At 40.6% G+C, this 22294-nt stretch overlaps 1 protein-coding gene across 1 annotated transcript in view; it reads right to left on the bottom strand.

The window, feature by feature from the left end:
• TECTA (tectorin alpha) overlaps positions 1–22294 on the bottom strand; it is a 187094-nt gene that overhangs the window by 8107 nt on the left and 156693 nt on the right. Inside the window, 3 exon segments of the mRNA XM_063436299.1 lie at positions 8378–8540; positions 9484–9732; positions 11295–11458. Of these exon segments, the coding sequence (XP_063292369.1) occupies positions 8378–8540; positions 9484–9732; positions 11295–11458 (576 nt within the window).

Genomic DNA, 22294 nt, shown 5'->3' with positions numbered 1-22294 from the left:
ATGGAATATTTATTCACTTGCTTATAACTATGAACGGTCAGAAAATTTTAAAATTAATTTCAGAGTTTCCATTTAAGAATATGCTTGTGACGTTGTGGTAAGACAATCATTACATAATGTAGGTTTACAGAACACAAGTTAGGATTCCAAACCTTAAAATAGTTAACAAATGTGAAATGTCAATCTCTATATAGTTATATATAATATGTGTCAATGTTATATAATTCCAGCATTAGTGTAAATCAGATATCTGATTTGCATGTTCAATGATCACCTACACATTTTACAAGAGGGCATCATTAATATGTTACTGGTTTGCTTTTTGTAAAAACTCTTTATTTAGAGATTATATTTTTTTTGTAGTTCGTGCTGTAATTGCAATCAGCCACTAGCTATTTAGTAATTCATCAGCATCAGCAACCTCCCCTCACCACCAGGTTATTGCTAGACTCCAGCAGAACCATTCAGGATGCCTGAAGAAAGCTATCTAGACCGGGTACAATTGGGAGTGAAGCAAGAACAACCAGGGAAACTGAGCTCAAAACAGGAACATGCAAAGACAAGGGTAAAAAACAGAGCTTAGCTATGATAAATAGATAGAGTACACACTCTTAGTGAAAAATTAAGCAAAATTCCATCATAGAAATCAGAAGAGTAATAGCACACTCAGAGAATACAGAATACAGGAACTTATTTGGTCAGACACAGACCCTGTGTATTTGGTCCAACACAATCCTGTCCTGGTTAACAATTTAACCCCTTAAGGACCAAACTTCTGGAATAAAAGGGAATCATGACGTGTCACACACGTCATGTGTCCTTAAGGGGTTAAAAAAAATGCAATATTTAATTTAGTATAACATAGCTATGCTTCCAAGGTGAGTAAATGCATGGTAATTTCAAAAAGGAAGTAAAAATACATCAAATAAGCACAGTACATGTCAAGTTGTATCTACTATCTAAGTCTAAAGCAAAAGAAGAGTTTATTTGTAAGAACAATAAAGATGTGGAAATCTCTGCCTGAAGAAGTGGTTTTAACAGAGTCTGTACAGATGTTTAAACAGCAGCTAGATCCTAGTTTGTTGCAAAATTGGAAGTGCTTCAAACTGTTTTTTTGCCTTCTTTTGGATCAACAGTAAAAAACGGATGTAAGAAAGGCTGAACTTGATGGACACATGTCTCTTTCAGCCTAAGTAATTATGTATAATTGTATATTTGTATATTATCTATCATAATTTTCAATACATCCAGATGTAGCCAAAATAGTAAAAAACAAAAAGTTAGCATTTAGTAATTATAAAAAAAAACAGAGTGAGGAAGACAGAATGACCTATAAGATTAGGCAGAAAGAGGCTAAGCAAGTTATAAGAGCTTCCAAATCACACACAGAAGAGAAAATAGCACAGTCAGTAAAAAAGGGGGACAAAACCTTTTTTAGATACATAAATGAGAAAAGAAAAGTAAAACAAGGATTAGTTAGATTAAAAACAAAAGAAGGAAGGTATGTAGATGAGGATAAAGGTCTAGCTGACTGCCTCAATGAATATTTTTGTTCGGTATTTACAGATGAAAATGAAGGAAAGGGACCTCAGTTAAGAAAAAGGATAAATGAGTCATTTATTACACGTGAGTTTACAGAGGAAGAGGTTCTATTTCAACTGTCAAAAGTAAAGACAAATAAGTCAATGGGACCTGATGGAATACACCCAAAGCCATTAAAAGAGCTTAGTGGTGTACTAGCAAAACCATTAACAGATTTATTTAACCAATCATTGATAACAGGAGTAGTCCCAGAAGATTGGAAGTTATCGAATGTTGTGCCCATTCACAAGAAAGGTAATAGGGAGGAGTCGGGCAACTATAGGCCAGTAAGCCTAACTTCAGTAGTGGGGAAAGTGATGGAAACCATGTTAAAGGATAGGATTGTTGAACATCTAAAAACACATGGATTTCAAGATCAGAGACAACATGGGTTTACTTCAGGGAGATCATGCCAAACTAATCTTATTGATTTTTTTGATTGGGTAACTAAAATTATAGATCAGGGTGGTGCAGTAGACATTGCTTACCTCGATTTCAGTAAGGCTTTTGACACTGTTGCACATAGAAGGCTTATCAACAAACTACAATCTTTGAGTTTGGATTCCAATATTGTTGAATGGGTAAGGCAGTGGCTGAGTGACAGGCAACAGAGGGTTGTAGTCAATGGAGTATATTCGAAGCTTGGGCTTGTCACCAGTGGGGTACCTCAGGGATCTGTACTTGGACCCATTCTCTTTAATATTTTTATTAGTGATATTGCAGAAGGTCTTGATCACAATCAACCAGACCCCAGCCTCAGAAACTGGTCAAACACCGCTTATTAAAAGAGGTGATGCCATTGAATGTAACATCACATATACAGATGTACAGAAGAAGAACCTACAGAAAAGGTCATACACTTAATCTAGTGTTCCAGTCTGGACTAGAAGTGTCACCAGTAACTGTAAATCCAGTTTTTTGGTCAGACCACCACTCCATTCACTTCTCCATTGTATCACAATCAACCAGACCCCAGCCTCAGAAACTGGTCAAACACCACTTATTTAACCCCTTAAGGACACATGACATGTGTGACATGTCATGATTCCCTTTTATTCCAGAAGTTTGGTCCTTAAGGGGTTAAAGAGGTGATGCCATTGAATGTAACAATGCAATCTAAGTGAACTTATGGGCACCTGTGAAGACCCCAGCTCCTTAGTCCAACTCTACAACAAAACCATGAGAGACACTCTAGAAAGCATTGCACCAGCACGCATACGCACTGTCAAAACCCACAACAATGCACCATAGTTTGATAGCACCATCAGACAAATAAAGAGAACAGGCCATAAAATTTAGAGAAAGTGGCGCAGGACACATGATTCAAAGGATAAAGCCTCTCTTACCAAACATTTAAATGAATACCAATTCAAGATAACTCCGAAAAAAATATTTTTTTTATCACGCAAAATTGCTCTCTCCCACAATAGACCCAGAAAGTTGTTTCACACAGTAGAAAGGGTCTGCAAAGCAGCGTGCATATATCCACCAACGTTTGCAGGATAAGTGTGAAGCATTTGCAATCTTCTTCAGAGACAAGATTTCCTCAATACGAGCCTCTATCACAGCAGGCCAAACAGTTACACACCAGAACCACTACAATGGAATGCCAGATTGCCCCAGTTTATGGTCCACTGTTACAAATGTGGATATAAATGGAGTTAAAAAAAACCTGCAACAGTTACACCTACTACGTGTGACTTAGACCCTGCTCCAACTCAGCTCATATCTGGATGCATTACATTGTTACATAGTTACATAGGTGAAAAGAGACTTGTGTCCATCAAGTTCAGCATTCCTCACATTTGTTTTTTGCTGTTGATCCAAAAGAAGGCAAAAAAAAACAAAACAGTTTGAAGCACTTCCAATTTTGCAACAAGCTAGGAAAAAAAATTTGTTCTTGACCCCAGAATGGCAGTCAGATTTATCCTTGGATCAAGCAGTTACATTGAAAGATTATATCCTTGAATATTCTGATTTTGCAAGTATGCATCTAGTAGCTGTTTGAACATCTGTATCGACTCTGAAAAAAACACTTCTTCAGGCAGAGAATTTCACATCCTTATTGTTCTTACAGTAAAAAAAAACCTTTCCTTTTAAATCACAAGGAACAAGCATACAAGACGTTATTGAGATGGTACGTCACCCCTCTAAAACTTAAACAGATGGGCAGGTCAGATAATGACTTATGCTGGAAAGGCTGTGGACACAGAGGCACTTACATACACATGTGGTGGGAATGTACCCACACCACACAATTATGGAACCAAATAGAAACGATGGTTTCACAGATTCTCCACACTAACATCCCACACGACCCATGGATATGGCTCCTATCCAAACCCATGGCCAACACACCAAGATCCCAAAATAAATTGATAGCCAAAATCGCACTCGCCACCAGAAGAGCCATCGCTGAAAAATGGGGTAGCCCAGACACACCCACACTGGACACAGTGAAGAGGAAAATTAAGGACACAATTAAAATGGACGAATTGTCCGCACTGATTCACGACACAACTAAACATTTCAGAAAAATTTGGGACCCGTGGTTCTATGCATTCCCACTAACAACCTGGCCCACCACCACGCACCAACACAAAACAACACCTCGCAAACACAATAACCACACACACCCCATGACCATAACCCTCCCAACCCCCCTCCCTCCTGAACCTGAAGACCACCCACACCCCCCCCCCCTCAACCTCCCACACACTCCCACCGCCCAAACCGCTGCGCAGACCTAAACCAAATGCCAACCCAAAAATACAGGTCCCACATAACCAAGAGACAGCAACACACTGGGCACCCAGGGAACACACGAACACCTACAAATGCCCACTTGACCACCAACACACCTGAGATACGCACTCCACACCACATCGCAAACAACACAGAAAGGCTACACAGACTGCACCCAAACCGACGTCATATAACAGACAACGAATCACATAGAGTAAGAAGGACGCCAGACACTGAAACAAACACTACAAGCCAGAACGACACGGACGAACACCCACCCCAACCCCCCCTCACACTAGGGGGGCCTGAACCCCAACAAACCGACCCGACTACCTAAGTATGCAAACACGAGGGGCACAACAGAACCCCCACGAAACCACAACAAAAAACGAAGCCTCTCCTCTACCGCAAACCTATAGTAGGACAGGGCATCCTCTCCCATACCCCTCAGTCTCAGGTACCCTACCCAGACCACTAGAACAAGATGCATCACTTGAGACCTGAATATTAACATGAAGAATATTGCCAATAACAAACAGAACTCAGCAACTGTTCATATATATAAATCAACGAAATGACTATATGTAAACGTATTGTATATCTTTTACTCTTATTCAACCAATCGCTTACCCCCCGCTTCTTTTCTGTACCCTTAAAACCCCAACAAAACACACAAAACTGCTCAAATGGAAAAATGCATAGAAAAAACGGGTGGAAACCACCAACAGATAAATGATATACATGCTTGAACTGTTCACCTAATGTAAAAAGCACTTGTTTGTTTTGTGAATTATGTACTATAAACCTTGACCTCCCGTTTTCTTTTCTGTACCCCCACCCCATAAAACAAAAATCTTTCAAAATAAAGAATTTATAAAAAAAAAAAAACCTTTCCTTTGCCTCAGACAAAATCTTCTTTCTTCCAGTCTAAATGCATGACCTCGTGTCCTATGTGAAGTCCGGTTTGTGAATAGATTTCCACACAATGGTTTGTATTGGCCCCGAATATATTTGTATAATGTTATCATATCCCCTCTCAGACGACATTTTTCTAAACTAAATAGGTTTAAATTTGTTAACCTTTCTTCATAGCTGATATGTTCCATTCCTTTTATTAATTTGGTAGCCCGCCTCTGCACTTTTTCTAGTGCCATAATATCCTTCTTTAGAACAGGTGCCCAAAATTGCACAGCATATTAAATATGTGGTCTTACCAGTGATTTATAAAGAGGCAAAATGATATTCTCGTCCCGAGAATGAATGCCCTTTTTCATGCATGACAATACCTTACTGGCCTTGGCCACTGCTGATTGACATTGCACATTGTTGCATAGTTTGTTGTCTATAATAATTGCCAAGTCCTTTTCGTGTATTGTTATCCCTAATTCGCCTCCATTAAGGGTATACGTTGCTTGTGTATTCTTTACGCCGAAGTGCATAACTTTGCATTTTTCAACCTTAAATTTCATCTCCCATTTGAGTGCCCAGTTCCCCAGTCTATCTAAATCCCTCTGCAGCAAAGTAATATCTTGCTCACATTGTATTATTTCACAGAGTTTTGTGTCATCTGCAAACACTGAAACATGACTTTCAATGCTGTCTTCAAGATCATTTATAAACATGTTAAATAGAAGGGGTCCCAGAACAGACCCCTGAGGGACACCACTTGCCACCTCTGTCAATTGAAACACTCATCCCACCCCTCACAAAAATAGTGCAGTGTTCACTAAAACTGGAGACTTCCCAGATCCTCTAAAAGAAGCTGTGGTAAAACCACTCCTAAAGAAACCTTTACTAGACCCAGACAGCATGGCTAATTACAGACCAGTATCCAACCTTCCATTTCTGGGGAAAATAATTGAAAAAATAGTGGCAACTCAACTGGAGGCCCATCTATCAAGCTTGAACATATTTGATCCTTTAGATGCCACCACAGTACTGAAACAGCGCTAGTCTGAATGCTAAATGATCTCCTTATGACATGAGACAAAGGTGATTACTCCATCCTAATCCTCTTGGATCTCTCAGCTGCATTTGACACTATTGACCAAAGGATTTTAATAGAGCGCTTGCAGCACATCTGTGGTCTAGGAGGCACAGTCCTTAACTGGTTTAAATCTTTCCTCTCTGGTAGATCACAGAGAGTAACATCAGGATCGAGCTCATCGGCACCAACAGAACTGACCCGCGGAGTTCCACAAGGATCCATCTTGTCTCCCATGCTATTTGCAATTTACTTGCTACCACTGGGGGACATCATTAGGCGACATGGCCTAAGGTATCATTGTTACGCTGATGACACACAACTCTACTTCTCCTTTGCTCCAGATACTACAGACCCAAGATGCCGCATCAACAGTTTCTTAGCAGACCTCCATAGAATGGATGAATGCTAGTTGGCTTAAAGTGAATTCAGACAAAACAGAGCTACTCTTGGTGAGGAGACCCCGAGCAACAATAATATCCCATGATCACCCAACTGGCCTGCAGCTTGGAGGCTCTGAAATTGTTAGTTCATCAAAGGTACGAAACCTCGAGTGCTGATTGACTCTGGACTATCATTTAAACAGCAGATTTCCTCCATAATAAAATCTTCCTACTTTCATCTGAAAAACATAACCAGGATACAACACTTAATTCCACCGGATGACATGCCACCATTAATTGATGCATTTGTATCCTCTCAGCTAGATTACTGCAATGTACTTTACTTTGGCCTCCCAGAAAAAAGAACTCCATCGCCTTCAGATGGTATAAAATGCAGCAGCCAGACTACTGACCAATCAAACTCGCTCCTGCCAAATAACGCCTGTTCTCCACTCCCTGCATTGGGTTCCAATTAAATGGCGAACATATTTAAAAATTGGCCTAGTAACCTGAACAATCAAGACCCACAGTACCTGAAATATCTCCTGACACCCTACATTCCATCCCGTTCACTTTGGTCAGCCAGCAAATCCCTCCTGTCAGTGCCAAGAATAAAGACGGACTCAGGTTCCAGGGCATTCAGCCACGCTGCCCCTACATTCTGGAACTCTTCACCGTGCGCAATCAGAGAGGCACCGTACTTACAGTCTTTAAAAAAAAAGCTAAAGACCCACCTCTTCCATCAGGCATTTAATCCGCTCATCTGACCTTCAGAAACTCCAAACTTTTATGTCTTTATGTTTGTTTATTTGTAAAGTACTTTGAGTCTCACAGGGAGAAAAGCGCTATAAAAATCGTAAAATATTATTATATTACATGTGGTCATTGATAAATCTTGGAATATGGTACTGTAAATTGGTTTGGATGTGTATTTCATAATCGGTTAGATTGACCGCATTTGGCTTTAGTAAATTTGATAATTACCAATGCGGTTGGAATTAAGTAGTTTCTACCAGATTTTGCCCATTCTGACAAAATCATTGTTTAGTAAATAACCTTGTTAGATTTTTGCAAATGACATGCAGAGTAAGCGTCTTGTTACATCAAAACATCAAAACCTTTGCTACTATTTCTGCATCATAGAATAACTTCCCTATCTGCAGCATAAAAAACAGACTGTGTTCATATTATTTTTATGCCTGGCCTCTCAGCATTATGGTGACCACATTACAGCTGTGTCTCAAAGTGTGCATCAGCTTGCCACAACAGACAGGTTGATTATTGTTTTTTTTTTTGTTTTTTTTAGAATTTTTAGAATTTAAAGAGGATTTTGAATTTAAGGGTGAAGTAGCCAAGCTGCCTTAGAGACATTTTCAGTTTTGCTATCTAAACCTTACATTTGAAATTCACATTGAATTTACTTTGGTTATCACTCTAGTAAACAATCCTGTGTATTGCAGTTGAATATGGAGATTACTATCTCCACAATGCTCTTTGAAATATTTTACTCTGCAACTGATTCCATCATTTCTCTTTTTTTTTTTTCCAATCATTTCACAGAGAACATTTGCCTAGAGCTAAGGATCAGTCATTTTTAACATCCCCTTGTAAAAATGAAAGGCATTGAGAAATGAGGTTTCATTAATCATTGGAAAATAATTTGTCATAATTTTTTTATACTCACAATTTTACAAGAATATTTTTCAGAGTCACAAAGAGAGACTGCACAATGAAGGTGAACTTCATCATAGTCACCTATAAACTTAAAGACTGTGACATGAAAACGACATGTAAGAGATATTCCATTCTCTTCTATTCCAATGGTGTTGTCTTTGATGTTTGGACACCTGATTAACAACATAAAAGAGTAATTATTAAAAAGGATGTCTGATTTGTGTAAAGTGAGAACAAGATTGTATTCAGAGCAAACAATAGTTAAAGAAATACTCCAAGCATCATAATGACTACAACTTGCTGTAGTTGTTATGGTGCCATGTGTATTCTGTAATAGTTCACAGTAGTAGTTCTCATAGTCTTCCACATTTTAAAAATATTTTATTGCAAAAAACAGTATTCCCAATAACAGCATACAGTCCTTATCCGCCTACCCATTTCTTGTGTTGTACTTTAGCTGGTGCTACATTAAGACAAGTCACTAAACTTTCTTGAATAGCCAAGGTTGAGTAAACATCACAATACATACCACTGATTCAGAATACGGGCTTTTTCTCTACCCTCCCAGCAGTCTCTCAAGGTGGACCACTTCCATGCCCCCCTGGCTATATCTATTTTCTGGTCACACATAATCCCCAATATTTCTATATTTATTCAAGGCAACAGGTAAGGTTGACAAGGTGAAACAGGTTTCTTTAACAGAGAGCAGCATTTTTGACAGATTAATTATAAGGGAGGCTGCCGCTGAAATTTCATGAGACATTAATACTGAGATCAGTCTTCCTCATTTTTTACATGCCAATTTTCCCCATTGGCTGAGCGATACAGATAGTATTTGTTTGGTGTTATTTCAGATTAAATTTTTATTATGTTTGTTTTAGCACAATCTATCACTCTTCATGACACCATTATTGCATTGTGGAAACATACTGGATACCAGATTCACCAAGTAACCCAGATGCTTCGAAACCAGGGCTGGACAAGCCCCCCTTCCAGATATGGGAAATAAATGATAGCAGCTTTATTGGGGCAAAAGCATGGATGAGTGACTGAACCATTATTTTTTTCACCGTTATTGCATTGGCCATATAAGTTAATTCTAGAATATGCACTAACCCTCCTTCGATGATGAAGTACCGCAGTTTATCATTGCTGTCCCGAGATGGTGTAGCGTAGCATTTGTTTAGGATTAAAATAAGGTGAGTTGAATCCGCCCCTACAACAAACACCCCAACAAACAGCACATCCCGAGTTGTGAGCACCACCTCTCCTTGGCGATATGGGTGCTTATACGATGCATTCTTGTAAAGGGCCATCTTGGTCGTGAAGCTTCCCTCTTGAGTCGGAACAGTGAGGTTAATTACACTGCAATTATAAATAATTGTATTTTAATTAAACATTGATGTGATAACTATGCCAGTAATGTCTATGCAAAATAGATTCTAGAATAATAGCAATGGGAATTTGAAGTATGTGGCTGCAAAATTAACTCCAGTAGCCATAACTTTATTTAGAAGCTTTAAGAGTAATTTATTTTATACGTAATTAGCATATTCTCTTTTGATTTGAGGTCAAGGTTTTGTTTTTGTTTTTCTTATCAGTTTGCCAGTATGGCTTTTATTATAGGGATACTCTAGATAGGCCCTTATGCCTCCCAACATTATGAAGTCAGGATAGACAGGACATGGAGCCAAAAAGACAAAATGCCAATGACTCAGTGTGCATCATTAATGATGGCAGCATAGTAGGTATGGTACTAGAAGTGACCTGGCAGCCCTAATTTATTAGAATGGTTTGACTTACTTTGCCTCCACCAGCTGGACTCCTCCCATACAGATATAGGAAAGCCAGAAGCTCTCAGTCTGAGCTTAGACAGCATGGCTTAGCTTATGGGCTGAGAATGATTGGCTGAGGTTCAACAAGCTATCCCTGCACTGGGTAAGGGGGCAGGGCACTCCTGGCACCATAACCACTACAGTGTGGTGTAGTGGTTATGGGGTTTAGAGTGTTCATTTAATGGTATGCTCATGATGCACGTTTTGGGCACTTTCCTTCAATCTCATCAGGAGCATAAAACAATGAAACGAAGTCAGGACAGTGATGCTACAGCCACTTGCAGTCTATTGATACATCTGGCACCTAAGGTGAAAACATGCATCTGAAAGGGGACTAAGCAAAAAAACTAAAAACTAAACTAAAAACGAACTAAAAACTATTTATTTTGCATGATGTATATATTTTGCATGTTTTATGTTGAACATTTTAAACCTAAGCACCACACTACCGGTTTTGGTACTAGAAAACACTGCTGGGAAGTTTATATGTTCCATAAATATTGTACTGACCCAATGGTCACTTCCATTCATGATTAAGAGGGAACGAGAGGCTCTTAAGCAAATCAATTATTTCCTTCTCTCTTTCTATTAGTATGAGTGCCTCACATTTATATTTTTCAGTTCAAGCTGCTGTTTGGACCTACGCAGATCTGTACAGATCTACATAGCGATATCTTTCTAAATCATGCCTGTTTTAAATATCCCAAAAGAGGACTTTACTATGCACTCCATCTAAAATAATAGTAATACCAGGATTGCTGAGAAGGTCCATTTAGATATCAATATTTCTTTCTAATATGTTATTTTATGTATTTTTGTATTTTATTGCATTTTTATATATTGCCTTCTTAATAAATTAAAAAATGATGTCAACTTAGAAAAAGAGGACCTCTATGCATTCTGCATACTATTTATCCAATACAATACAATACAATATCTATACAAGTTTTTGTACATGCTGTGATATTCATTCTTCTTTCTCAATAAAAAATAAATTTAAGACAAAGAAAAATGATGTCAACTCAAGCCTGGAATGTCCAATTATCTGAGGTATGTATTATAGATAATATAAAGAAAGAATGATGATGTTACCTTAGCATCGGTCGTATAACAGAATCCAAAGAGATTTTTATATCCAATTCATATGCACATGAAAATTCCACATTGATTGTTCGATCGCGTGTTATTATGTTACCAGTATTGTTTGCACTCTCTATCCACACTGTGTTTTTGTACATTATGTGAGTGCCATTAGACTGCAGGAGAAAGAGAAATAATTTGTTACATTGGATGCAATTTAAAAAGAAATTAATTAAAAATATTGTAACATTAACCTCACATAAATTCCCAATAGTTTTCAGTTGGTCTACCACCAGACTGATTAATGGAAACAAAAAAGCAAACATAATGCTTAATTAACTTTAGTTTGCCGTGTCTTGGAAAATGAAACAATATTTTCAAGACAGCAAAGATAATGTGGTGATTTCTAAAACATATCTTTTATTTAGATCCTAAACTGCTTACATACATTATGAAAAGAGAAGTTCAAAAACGTTACTAAAAATACTAAAAGCAGGCAGACTGTAGTCTGTGACAATTAGCTTATAATAATCTAAAATAAGTAGTAGTCTATTATTGTAGATGCCGTCCAAATGAACCTACTTTCCAAAGCTGGCTCAGAGAGGTGTAATACTCACATCCAACCTGTAGGGGGTCACTGTAGTCAGTACTGACTAATGGTAACACTTAGGTAATAAGATAATGTAAGTATAGAGATTGAGATAAGAATAAATATGTAGCAACAATAGTGATCTAACAATAGAAAGTCTCTCTTTTACATAAACACAATGTCTATGAAAAAATCATACGTTCGTGAATATAAATATTAAGTATTTAAGTAAGTATTAAGTATTTAAGTATGGCAGGGAGACTTAGAAAGGCTGTTCCCTAGTCTCAATAATCTCAATGAATTGCTACCTTATCCCTGGATATCTACTAGCCACTTTTTATAACAAAGTTCAGAAATAGTGCAAAATCAAAAGAAGGAACAGAAAGTAGTAAAATTGCTGTTCAAGTACAGTGTAACAGCACTCAATGCATGTTTCGCCCGTGGCTTTCGGTCCTCGGGAGTCTTTATCTCTATCCCTAACCTTGCATTATCTTACTACCTGCGAGTTATCATTAGTCAATATTAGCACTACGCATTTCCCAGCCTGCTTTGGAAAGTATGTTAATTTAGATTGAAGCTAATTATAATAGACTATGTACTGCCTCTAATAGGTTGTTATTAACTAATTTTCGCTGACTACAGAATGCCTCCTTTAGGATATTGTTAGTATTTTAAAACTACATTTTTGAAAAAAAAAAAAAAAAGTTTTAGACATCACCACATTGTGTTTGCGTTCTTGAAAATGTTGTGTTTAATTTTCTAGGATGTGGCAAGCTAAAGCTTAAAGACCATGAATTAAATTAGAATAGTCACATTTCTCATTTTTCTTAGTTTTTTACCACGTAATAAATCCAATCAATTCCAGTGTTTTAGTTAAGTGACTGAACACTATTTCAGTATACAATTTATGTACATTATAGTCAATATAAACATGGTTTACATACAGTTTGCATTATTCAAAGTATTATTAATTTCATGAATATAGCTTAAAGGATCACTCTAACCCCTTGAGGACCAAACGTCTGGAATAAAAGGGAATCATGGTGGAATATTCCCGTCATGTGTCCTTAAGGGGCTAAGCACCAACATTTAATAAAACAGTTTTGGAGTATAGGTCACGCCACAGCAGTAACACTGCTGAATTCTCTGCCATTTAGGAATAAACCCCTTAATGACGTTCCATGCGCAGAGTGGGCTTTAATGCCATTAAGACAGAATGGAACGTTCTATTGTTCTGATGTAAGCAGGGTTAAATCCCTGCTCACACCTGGGCGATCCAAGTATCACCATATTTAGTGGCCCCATAGTGACAGGTGAGCTATATGCAATGCTCAAATTAAGTGCTGCACACAGCCCTTTAAATAAAAATTAAGATTTACCATACATTAAATAATAAGCAATATCAACATGTCGGAGCATGCCAGAGCTTCAGCATTACAGGAAGATCTCGATGTCATGCTTATAACATCAAGTAGATGGGCAGTCTACTATTTTAGTTTAGAAAATCCTCTGCTAATATCAGCACTGAGAATTAGTGGTAGGGCCGGTTAGTGGAGGTTTAGGGTTATGTGTAGAGTTCGTGTAGGCTTAGTTTTAGGATAAGGTAAGTGTTAATACTGTGTATGGGTTAATGCTGTTTATTAGTTTGAGGTAGTTTAGGTTAGGGTTAGAACTAAGGTTAATCTAGGTATATGGATAGTTAGTGTAAGCATAGGGGTAGGCATTTAACAATCAGGACCAATAAGCAAGTCTATTTTGAGTTCTTTTTTCATTAATTGCACTTGATGTGTACAGATTATTGTAAGCAAAAATGTGTGTGTGTGGGGGGGGGGGGGAGAGGGGAGGGGGTTCCATTATTTTCCATTTTTAAAATTGTATTCATAATCAATGTTCTGTTTGGTATGCATTTAGGTTATTAAAAGAAAACTATTTTATTCTTTAAAAACATAGACATGCATATGGTTTCCGTTTTCTTCCAATTTAAAATTTCACACAAAATTAGTATTAAGTTATGATATTAAAAGAAATAGAGATTTCCTACCAGGGATGGCACCTTATCACTTTGCCCAACTGGAGACTAGTTACTTGAAAATAATCAGCAATTTACATGAGGAGGAAACAGTAATAACTTTTCAAAGTCTAAAGCAGCTCTAACACTTGCTAACATTTTTTAGTTACATCCAGATCTAAAGTTCGCTCAGAAACCTGACTCATGCTGCTGCAAAGAATGATCTGACTTATTATTAGATGCTATGTTTGCGGGTGACATAAGGTCTGATCTCTATAGTATACTCCTCTATGACCATAACAGTCGACTGTAGGGACATTCCTTATGTTAGGAGGTGGGTGGAGGAGCTGGTGGTGAGATAATCCGAGATGACCGGACTGACATGTGGGAAAATAAAGAATAATAAAAAAAAGTAATTTGTTTCCTTTAAAAAACAATACATTATATGTATCGGACACCTTAAGATAAACCATTAAATTTGAATCTACTCACGGTTTTATTTTGGTTCAGAAGTTCGACAATCACCTCCAACCTTAAACTAATTTTGTTTCCGATTATGCAGCCCTACCTCTGCAGCCTCCATGAAGAAAAAGTGGTTTTATTTTAATTCGGATCTTACGGCGCAGTGTGTTAACTTTAAAAGTTTGTCTACTTTTCTGTTAATACAAGTTAAATCACCCACAGTAGGATGTTGCAGCCTCTAGTAGGCTATTAACAGAACGGGCATTCTAAATTAAACACACCGTGCAAAAATGAAGCCAGAAATTTTTACTCTTTTTTTAGGAGATGCAGTGTGGACGAGGCTGTATAAAAATTATTTTATTCATCAATGGCTTAGATTTTAGCAGCATGGACATTATCTATACACTAGAACCATTTAATTAATCTACTGTTACTTTGGTGCTCAGAGTGTCCTTTGAACAAAGGTTTTTATTCACCAAACACAAAGTTTTAGTGAATTGAAAACAGAATAATACAGGTACACCTTGGCTTATTTTCTTTTATGCACATACTTGGCTTAACCCCTTAAGGACACATGACATGTCTGACATGTCATGATTCCCTTTTATTCCAGACGTTTGGTCCTTAAGGGGTTAAAGCAGTTAAACTTGGTATATTCTAATTTCTTCGGATGTCAATGATTCATTAAAAAAAATGTTTTGTCTTCTATTACAATATCTAATGTTCCCAAGGTTTATTATATTTTCTTGCAGAATGTGTAGAATACAGAACAGTATATTCTATACTAAGTTAGGAATTACATCCTGTGTGACATAAATACATCAACTTTTTTTTACTTATATACCATTATTTATGCCTTTTGAGTTCATTCGGTCTCAAAAGTTCCACACTAGATTTAAGTCGTGCATGCATTTATATTTCACTACTGTTTATTTTCCATTTGTAAAATTGTAATACATTTCAAATACTGAAATTGAGAGTCTTAAAATGTCACTTTTCTGGAACGTATATCACTGAATAAAGTACTGAACATTATTTATAACTAATAGCATCCTTTTTTTCAAGAGAGGCTCCATTTTCTTATTGATTTGTATTCAAAAGTTAGCAAATTACATCATAATCTAACTCAGGCAAGGCAAAGACAGGACGAACATGGCAAATAAGGAAATGTATATTTAATTTCCACACTTCACAATGCATATTTATTAAATATAAGGATGAGTGCAAGCAATATTAAAAATCCAGGGAAGTGATAGTTCATTTTAACAAGAGAGCTTAGAATACATATAACAACATATAAAACATTATTCTAACTGGCTAAATAATGTTGCTGTAACGCATCTCCTATACTCTGAGTATATCTGTTGAAGTTTCCCAGGTACCGAAGTGAAGCAGTGATTATAACTCTAAGCTACCCCAAACATCAGCCTACACTTGATGAAGGGTACAAATGAACTGGTTTATTATGGCCAAGTTGCTTGCTTATATACACTACCCCCAGCAGGGGGTCTCCACACAATACAATGCAATCCCCTCCCAAAGATCTTTGTGCCTGGTAAACTAATTATCTCCAGGAACAGAGAGGCAAACATAAAAATATAAAATATAAAAATCCCCCAAAACATCATAAAAATTTATAATCACCCCACAAAAAATACATCCCCAAATAGCCCTGATCTGAGTGCCCAAGTTCTCCAAATAGTGCTCTGATCCATGCAGTGTAGGGGAAACGCCACTGTGTTTTTGGGAGCTCCTGCGGCCGCAGTACAGGGTGCTCCACCTGGGTCTTGGGTAGCATTTGTTCCCCATAGTCTCAGGCACCTTTCCTCTAAAAAGTGCTCTCCTAGCGTGTTGCAAAGTCATTCAAAACCCCGGACCAAGTTGTTCGGGAGCCGCACAGTAACCTAATGCTAAAAACAGTTCCACAACATTCGCGGATAAGTCCCGCTGAGGTGATCGGGAACCCACAAAGTCCTAATGTCGACTTTAGTTCCATAACGATCGCAGCTAAGTACCGCTGAGGACAATTTATGGGTTTCTTCATGCGAACGGCCGCCAGGGAGCTAGTGTTCAGTTCCATTCGAATGAAGGTAAAGTGCCGGACCATGGGCACCCAGGGAAAGCTGCTAATGGCGGCTGGGGAGATTTAACTCCCAAACAGGGTCTTTCTATATGGCTCAAAGTCCTTGGACAGGAGGCTAGCTAGCAGGCTCCTCCAGGAGCTCTTGGCATCGGCATGATTGCCACTGTTGCTAACAGTTATAACCAGGTATGATTTAATTGGAGTGGTATTGTATAAAATGTATTGAAAACAGATAATTAGTGATGTCGCGAACATGAAATTTTCCGTTCGCGAACGGCGAACGCGAACTTGCACAAATGCTCGCGAACGGGCTAACCTGGCGAACCGCCATAGACTTCAATAGGCAGGCGAATTTTAAAACCCACAGGGACTCTTTCTGGCCACAATAGTGATGGAAAAGTTGTTTCAAGTCGACTAACACCTAAAAAAAGGGGGAGGACCTATTGTCCTCCCCACCGGCCCCCACCCCTGAGCGGTGGGTGGGGGCCCTAAACAAGAATAAGGGGGAGACCTAATGTCCTCCCCCCTGGCCCCCACCCCTGAGCGGTGGGTGGGGGCCCTAAATACAAATTGGGGAGGACCTAATGTCCTCCCCCCTGGCACCCACCCCTTAGTGGTGGGTGGGGGCCCTAAATACAAATTGGGGGGACCTAATGTCCTCCCCCCTGGCCCCCACCCCTGAGCAGTGGGTGGGGGCCCTAAACACAAATTGGGGGGACCTAATGTCCTCCCCCTGGCTCCCACCCCTGAGTGGTGGGTGGGGGCCCTACAGTAAAATAAGGGGGGACCTAATGTCCTCCCCCTGGCCCCCACCCCTGAGCAGTGGGTGGGGACCCTAAATACTAATAAGGGGGGGCCTAATGTCCTCCCCCTGCCCCCCTCCCCTGAGCGGTGGGTGGGGGCCCTAAATACTAAAAAGGGGGGACCTAAGGTCCTCCCCCTTGGCCCCCACCCCTGAGCGGTGGGTGGGGGCCCTAAATACTAATAAGGGGGGGACCTAATGTCCTCCCCCTGGCCCCACCCCTAAATACTAATAAGGGGGGGACCTAATGTCCTCCCCCTGGCCCCACAGGTTCTTAGTTAATGGTCCCCCCTCATTATTTTTAGGGTGAGGGGGGTAGGTAGGGGGATACTTTTTTGGGGGGGGAGAGGGTGACTAGGGGTTTGGGGATTTTTTTAGGGCCCCCACCCGCCGCTCAGGGGTGGGGGCCAGGGGGAGGACCTTAGGTCCCCCCCTTTTTAGTATTTAGGGCCCCCACCTGCGGCTCAGGGGTGGGGGCCAGGGGGAGGACCTTAGGTCCCCCCTTTTTAGTATTTAGGGCCCCCACCCGCCGCTCAGGGGTGGGGTCCAGGGGGGAGGACATAAGGTCCCCTCTTATTAGTATTTAGGGCCCCCACCCACCGCCCAGGGGTGGGGGCCAGGGAGGAGGAGATTAGATCCCCCCTTATTCTTGTTTAGGGCCCCCACCCTCCGCTCAGGGGTGGGGGCCAGGGGGGAGGACCTTAGGTGTCGCCCCCTTTTTAGTATTTAGGGCTATGGGGGGATAATATATAATAAACACAGGTACTGGCTATGGGAGGATAATGTATAATAAACACCGGTTACTGGCTATGGGGGATAATGTATAATAAACACAGGTTACTGGCTATGGGGGATAATGTATAATAAACACAAAAAAAATGAATGCAGCTTCAGAATTAATCTAAATTGTATGCTGTCTAGGAGGTGGGAGGGTCTGGGAGGGAGGGTCTGCTGCTGATTGCCTGGAATGTGTCTGCTGACTGTGAGGTACAGGGTCAAAGTTTACTCAATGATGATGAATAGGGGCAGACCGAACATTGCATATGTTCGCCGTCCATGGCGAACGCGAACACGCTATGTTCGCTGGGAACTATTCGCCAGCGAACCGTTCGGGACATCACTATAGATCATTTTCTCCAGAATGCACTGTCCAATAAAATCTGAAACTTTTTTGGATTGCTTCTTTAATTTTGATTATTTGAGTGGCTGCTTATTGTTCCCTGATTTGTTGTGGTATATATGTATTAGGCAAATAGTAATTTCAGGCTTTCAATGTTTTTGACTAGGAAAGTTATTTTAGCTTTCTAAAGTCTTTTTGCCTAATTAGTATTTAGGAAAACAGTTCAGGTTTTTTTATTTTTTTATTTTTTTTTTATTTTCAGATTTCAAAGACATTTGCCAAAGAAACAAGCTCCTATGCAACCTGGGAAAGGTATCATGTACTTAACATGTTTTGTATAAAGTGTATTGAAAACAGACACATATGCGGAGCCTAGCTGCAAGAGCGAGCGGTCGCACCAAACGAGAGCTCCGGGCACAAAGCTAAAAATCGGGGGCAAATACCCTCTAAACGGACCTCCAAACGAAGGCCAGGGCCCTCCCAGGGTACCCCCAACGAAATGGGTCGGAAAAATAGGAAAACAACCCCGGACAAACCATCCCCAGGGCTTACCATCGGAGAAATGTGGCGGCAGGCGCGAGGCCCAAGCGGACCTAATATGGCGGCGCTCCACGGAGGCTGCTCAGACTTCTCTGAAGAAGAATCTGGAGAGGAATATCTGACAACACCTGCAACGGGACAACCCCCACAACAGCACAAACCTAACCCGGACCTAGCTCCGGTAACTACAGCGGTCTTAAAGCAACTACTGAACGACCTACAAACGACACTGCAAAAGGACATCACAGCGGTGCGAGGAGACCTGAAGGGTTTGACGACCCGCATGGGCGCCCTTGAGAAGACATCCATAAGCAACACCAAAGATATAGGGGAACTTCAGCGGGCGGTAAATGACCTGCATACAAGACAGCGTAGACAAGAACTTCGCCTAGCGGAATACGAGGACGCTAGGAGGAGAACCAACCTAAAGGTGCGTGGGGTCTCGGAGGCTATACCCGAGGCAGAACTCCCGCGAATGGTTGAGCAATTGCTTGCTACTATAATGGCGCCCTCGAACACCATCAACGTTCGCCCTGAACGCGTCTTCAGGATCCCCAAGCCACCTAAAGCGCCGACCGAGGCCACCAGGGACTTAATAATTGTCTTTCGCAACACCCGGGACAAATCGACAATCCTCACAGCCCTTCGGGGTAAGACACCCCTTCAATTCAATAACATGACGCTAACCTTTTTCACCGATCTCTCGAACGAGACCCTGGCATGGCGACGCTCCTTCCAGCCGCTCACCACGCTACTCCGCAGACATGACATACTGTATAGTTGGCGGCCTTTCCACACGCTAGTGGTACGGCGGGGAACGGAATCCCACAGACTACAAGACCCAGCAGACTCGGCGCAACTACTGCAGGCCTTGGGCCTACCTCCAGACTCCTTCAACCAGGTAGCCCAACAAGGCGCCGATTCGCCACAGCACTCCTGGGACCTGACGAGAATAGTCCCATTCCTACCTCAAGGACTGACGCCCGATCCATATGTAGCGGCCACTACATGAACGGAGACCGGCTAAGACACCAGCCGGAACATTGCTGATCTGGATCCCTGAAACCGACACAAGGCCAGAGATCCACACGTTACCCTTAGTTTCTCACTCCTCAACAGAGAAACCCCCACTGAGCTCCCGTTGAGCCATACCACCTCACTATGGAGTTGGCCTTAAGGCTTTCACCAGCTTTTCATTTGTTTCAAGACGCCTCAGATCCCGATAGGAGACCTCATTTTTTTTTTTTTTTTTTTCACCACAGACTCAGACCTCACTGGGACGTATACAAACTGTATGTACAACTGACCCTCTCAGATTATCTCATTGTTTGTTCTTTGTACTTAGGCTGACCATATCTGGACTGCATAACTAAACGTTGCAAACACCTTCGCCCACAAAATGGTGTATATGCGGAAGTAGCTAAGACCCATTGTATTGCTTGGGGACGCGGGCCAGAATTTGGTTTTCTATGTTTTTCATGTTTTCTCTCACATCTATCTAACTGTATTGGCAGCTCGTAGATCCGAAAACTACATGACAGTCTTGGACATAAAGAGGTTTGCTTTATGCACACTGTAGCGTAGTAGAGGCTAAACCAACAGTGACCCTAATCTGCCACTCATGCCTAGCTCGCATTTAGTAGAATGCATGCACAGAATACTCATGTGCTCTATCGCAATTTGAATGTCCTATTATCATAATATAGCAGGCTGCCATATAACTCAGACAGCATAGATTAATATTGCCCCACATTATAGGACAGACACAACATCGCTGACAGCTTCCTACTACATCATAATCCATAGCAGCTTAGCGCACCCGGTCACACATCGTACACCAACCAACCATTACTTTACTCACTGCTACCTATGGCCATGCTTTGAGCTCACATGCCTGCCCTTACCTGAGAGGAGACCAGACAATCAACTTAACGGCAGAACGCATTGCCAAAAAGTCTTACAGCTATCACCTTATGTAGGAAGATGCCAGGATAACCGGTAACATGATATGGGACCACAGCACACTCAGGAAAAGGTTTCCCTAGGTGACAATCAAGTTGTTTCTTGTACAGGTACCGTGTTTAGCTTAGTCTCTCACCTCCCAACCTCTGTGCCTAGCGGTGCATTTAAACACCTCAGCAGGTTGCCTAGAACCACCAACAACACACTCATTACCTTCACTGACCATCCCTGACTTAGCGACTGACAGGTCCCATTGAAGAGGTCTACGAACCACATACCAAGCGGCATGCCTAACATAAATACAGCCGCGCTCACCAAGTGGCACCTAATGTCACATTCTACTTCACACCTTGGGTTACCTCATGTTAACAAACGGTTTTTTTTCTATTTCCATTGTTTTTACCGATAACGTAACTGTTTTGTTTAAGCGTGATATCCGCTACATTATATGAAAAAAAGTGCATTCTGTCTGCCACTGCATACATACTGTAATCTTGAAATGCGCTGTTGTGGCGCCTGTTAATAATATGTAACCACCTGCACAACCAAAATAAAGAATTACAAAAAAAAAAAAAAAAGAAAACAGACACATAAGTGATTTGCCTAATAAGTATTTAGGCAAATATTTGTGCACGTTTATTAGAGTTTTTATTTCCTTTTTTCATATTTGGAAGCCATTTGCAAATGAAACAGAAGCCTGGGGAACCCCTTTTCACCAATAGCCACTCAGGCAACCCCAGAAGTGGCCCAATGAACATCCAGGTATATTTGGAAAGTAGCCTCTTGCTTGTCAATAACTGAATAGGAACCCCTCATGAAAAGTGTCTCTAGCTCACAAATAAATGACCAAGAAATCCAGGAAGGTGGCCCTTGCTTGCCAATAAATGTGCTAGGTAGTCCAAGAAAGTGGCTGCTGCTCGCTAATAGGTGAGGAAAGTGGCCCCTGCTTGCCAACATACCTATATACCTATATCACGATATAGATACCTCCATTACATACCTAGTAAAGCATCCCTTACTGTTTGCCAATAAGTATCCAGACACCCCATTTAAGTAGTCCTTGGTCACCAATAGCCACCTAGGATCCTTCAAGTAAAGTTGCTCCTGCTTGCCAATAAATGACCCAGTCCTGCTCACTAATAGATGGGGAAAGTGCCCCTGCTTTCTGATACACACATAGGTACCCCAGTAATGTGACCCCTCATTGCCAATAGATGTCCAGGCAGCCCCTAGGAAAGTGGTCACTACTCCTCAGTTGGCTCCCAGGCACCCCAGGAAATTGGCACTGCTAGTCAATAGGTGTCCAGGCAACCCTGGTAAAGTAGACCCTGCTCATCGAAACACACATAAGCATCCTGGAAAAGTGGTACCCTGGCACCACTGGTAAGTACAGATGTGTTTGCCTTAATACTAGGTAATCAAAAGCATTTTGTCTAGGAAAATGGT

This window comes from Pelobates fuscus, chromosome 11, assembly GCF_036172605.1.
Source record: "Pelobates fuscus isolate aPelFus1 chromosome 11, aPelFus1.pri, whole genome shotgun sequence".
NCBI classification, from domain to species: domain Eukaryota; kingdom Metazoa; phylum Chordata; class Amphibia; order Anura; family Pelobatidae; genus Pelobates; species Pelobates fuscus.
The sequence above is the reverse complement of the archived record's forward strand: the minus strand, read 5'-3'. Positions and strand labels throughout refer to the sequence as shown.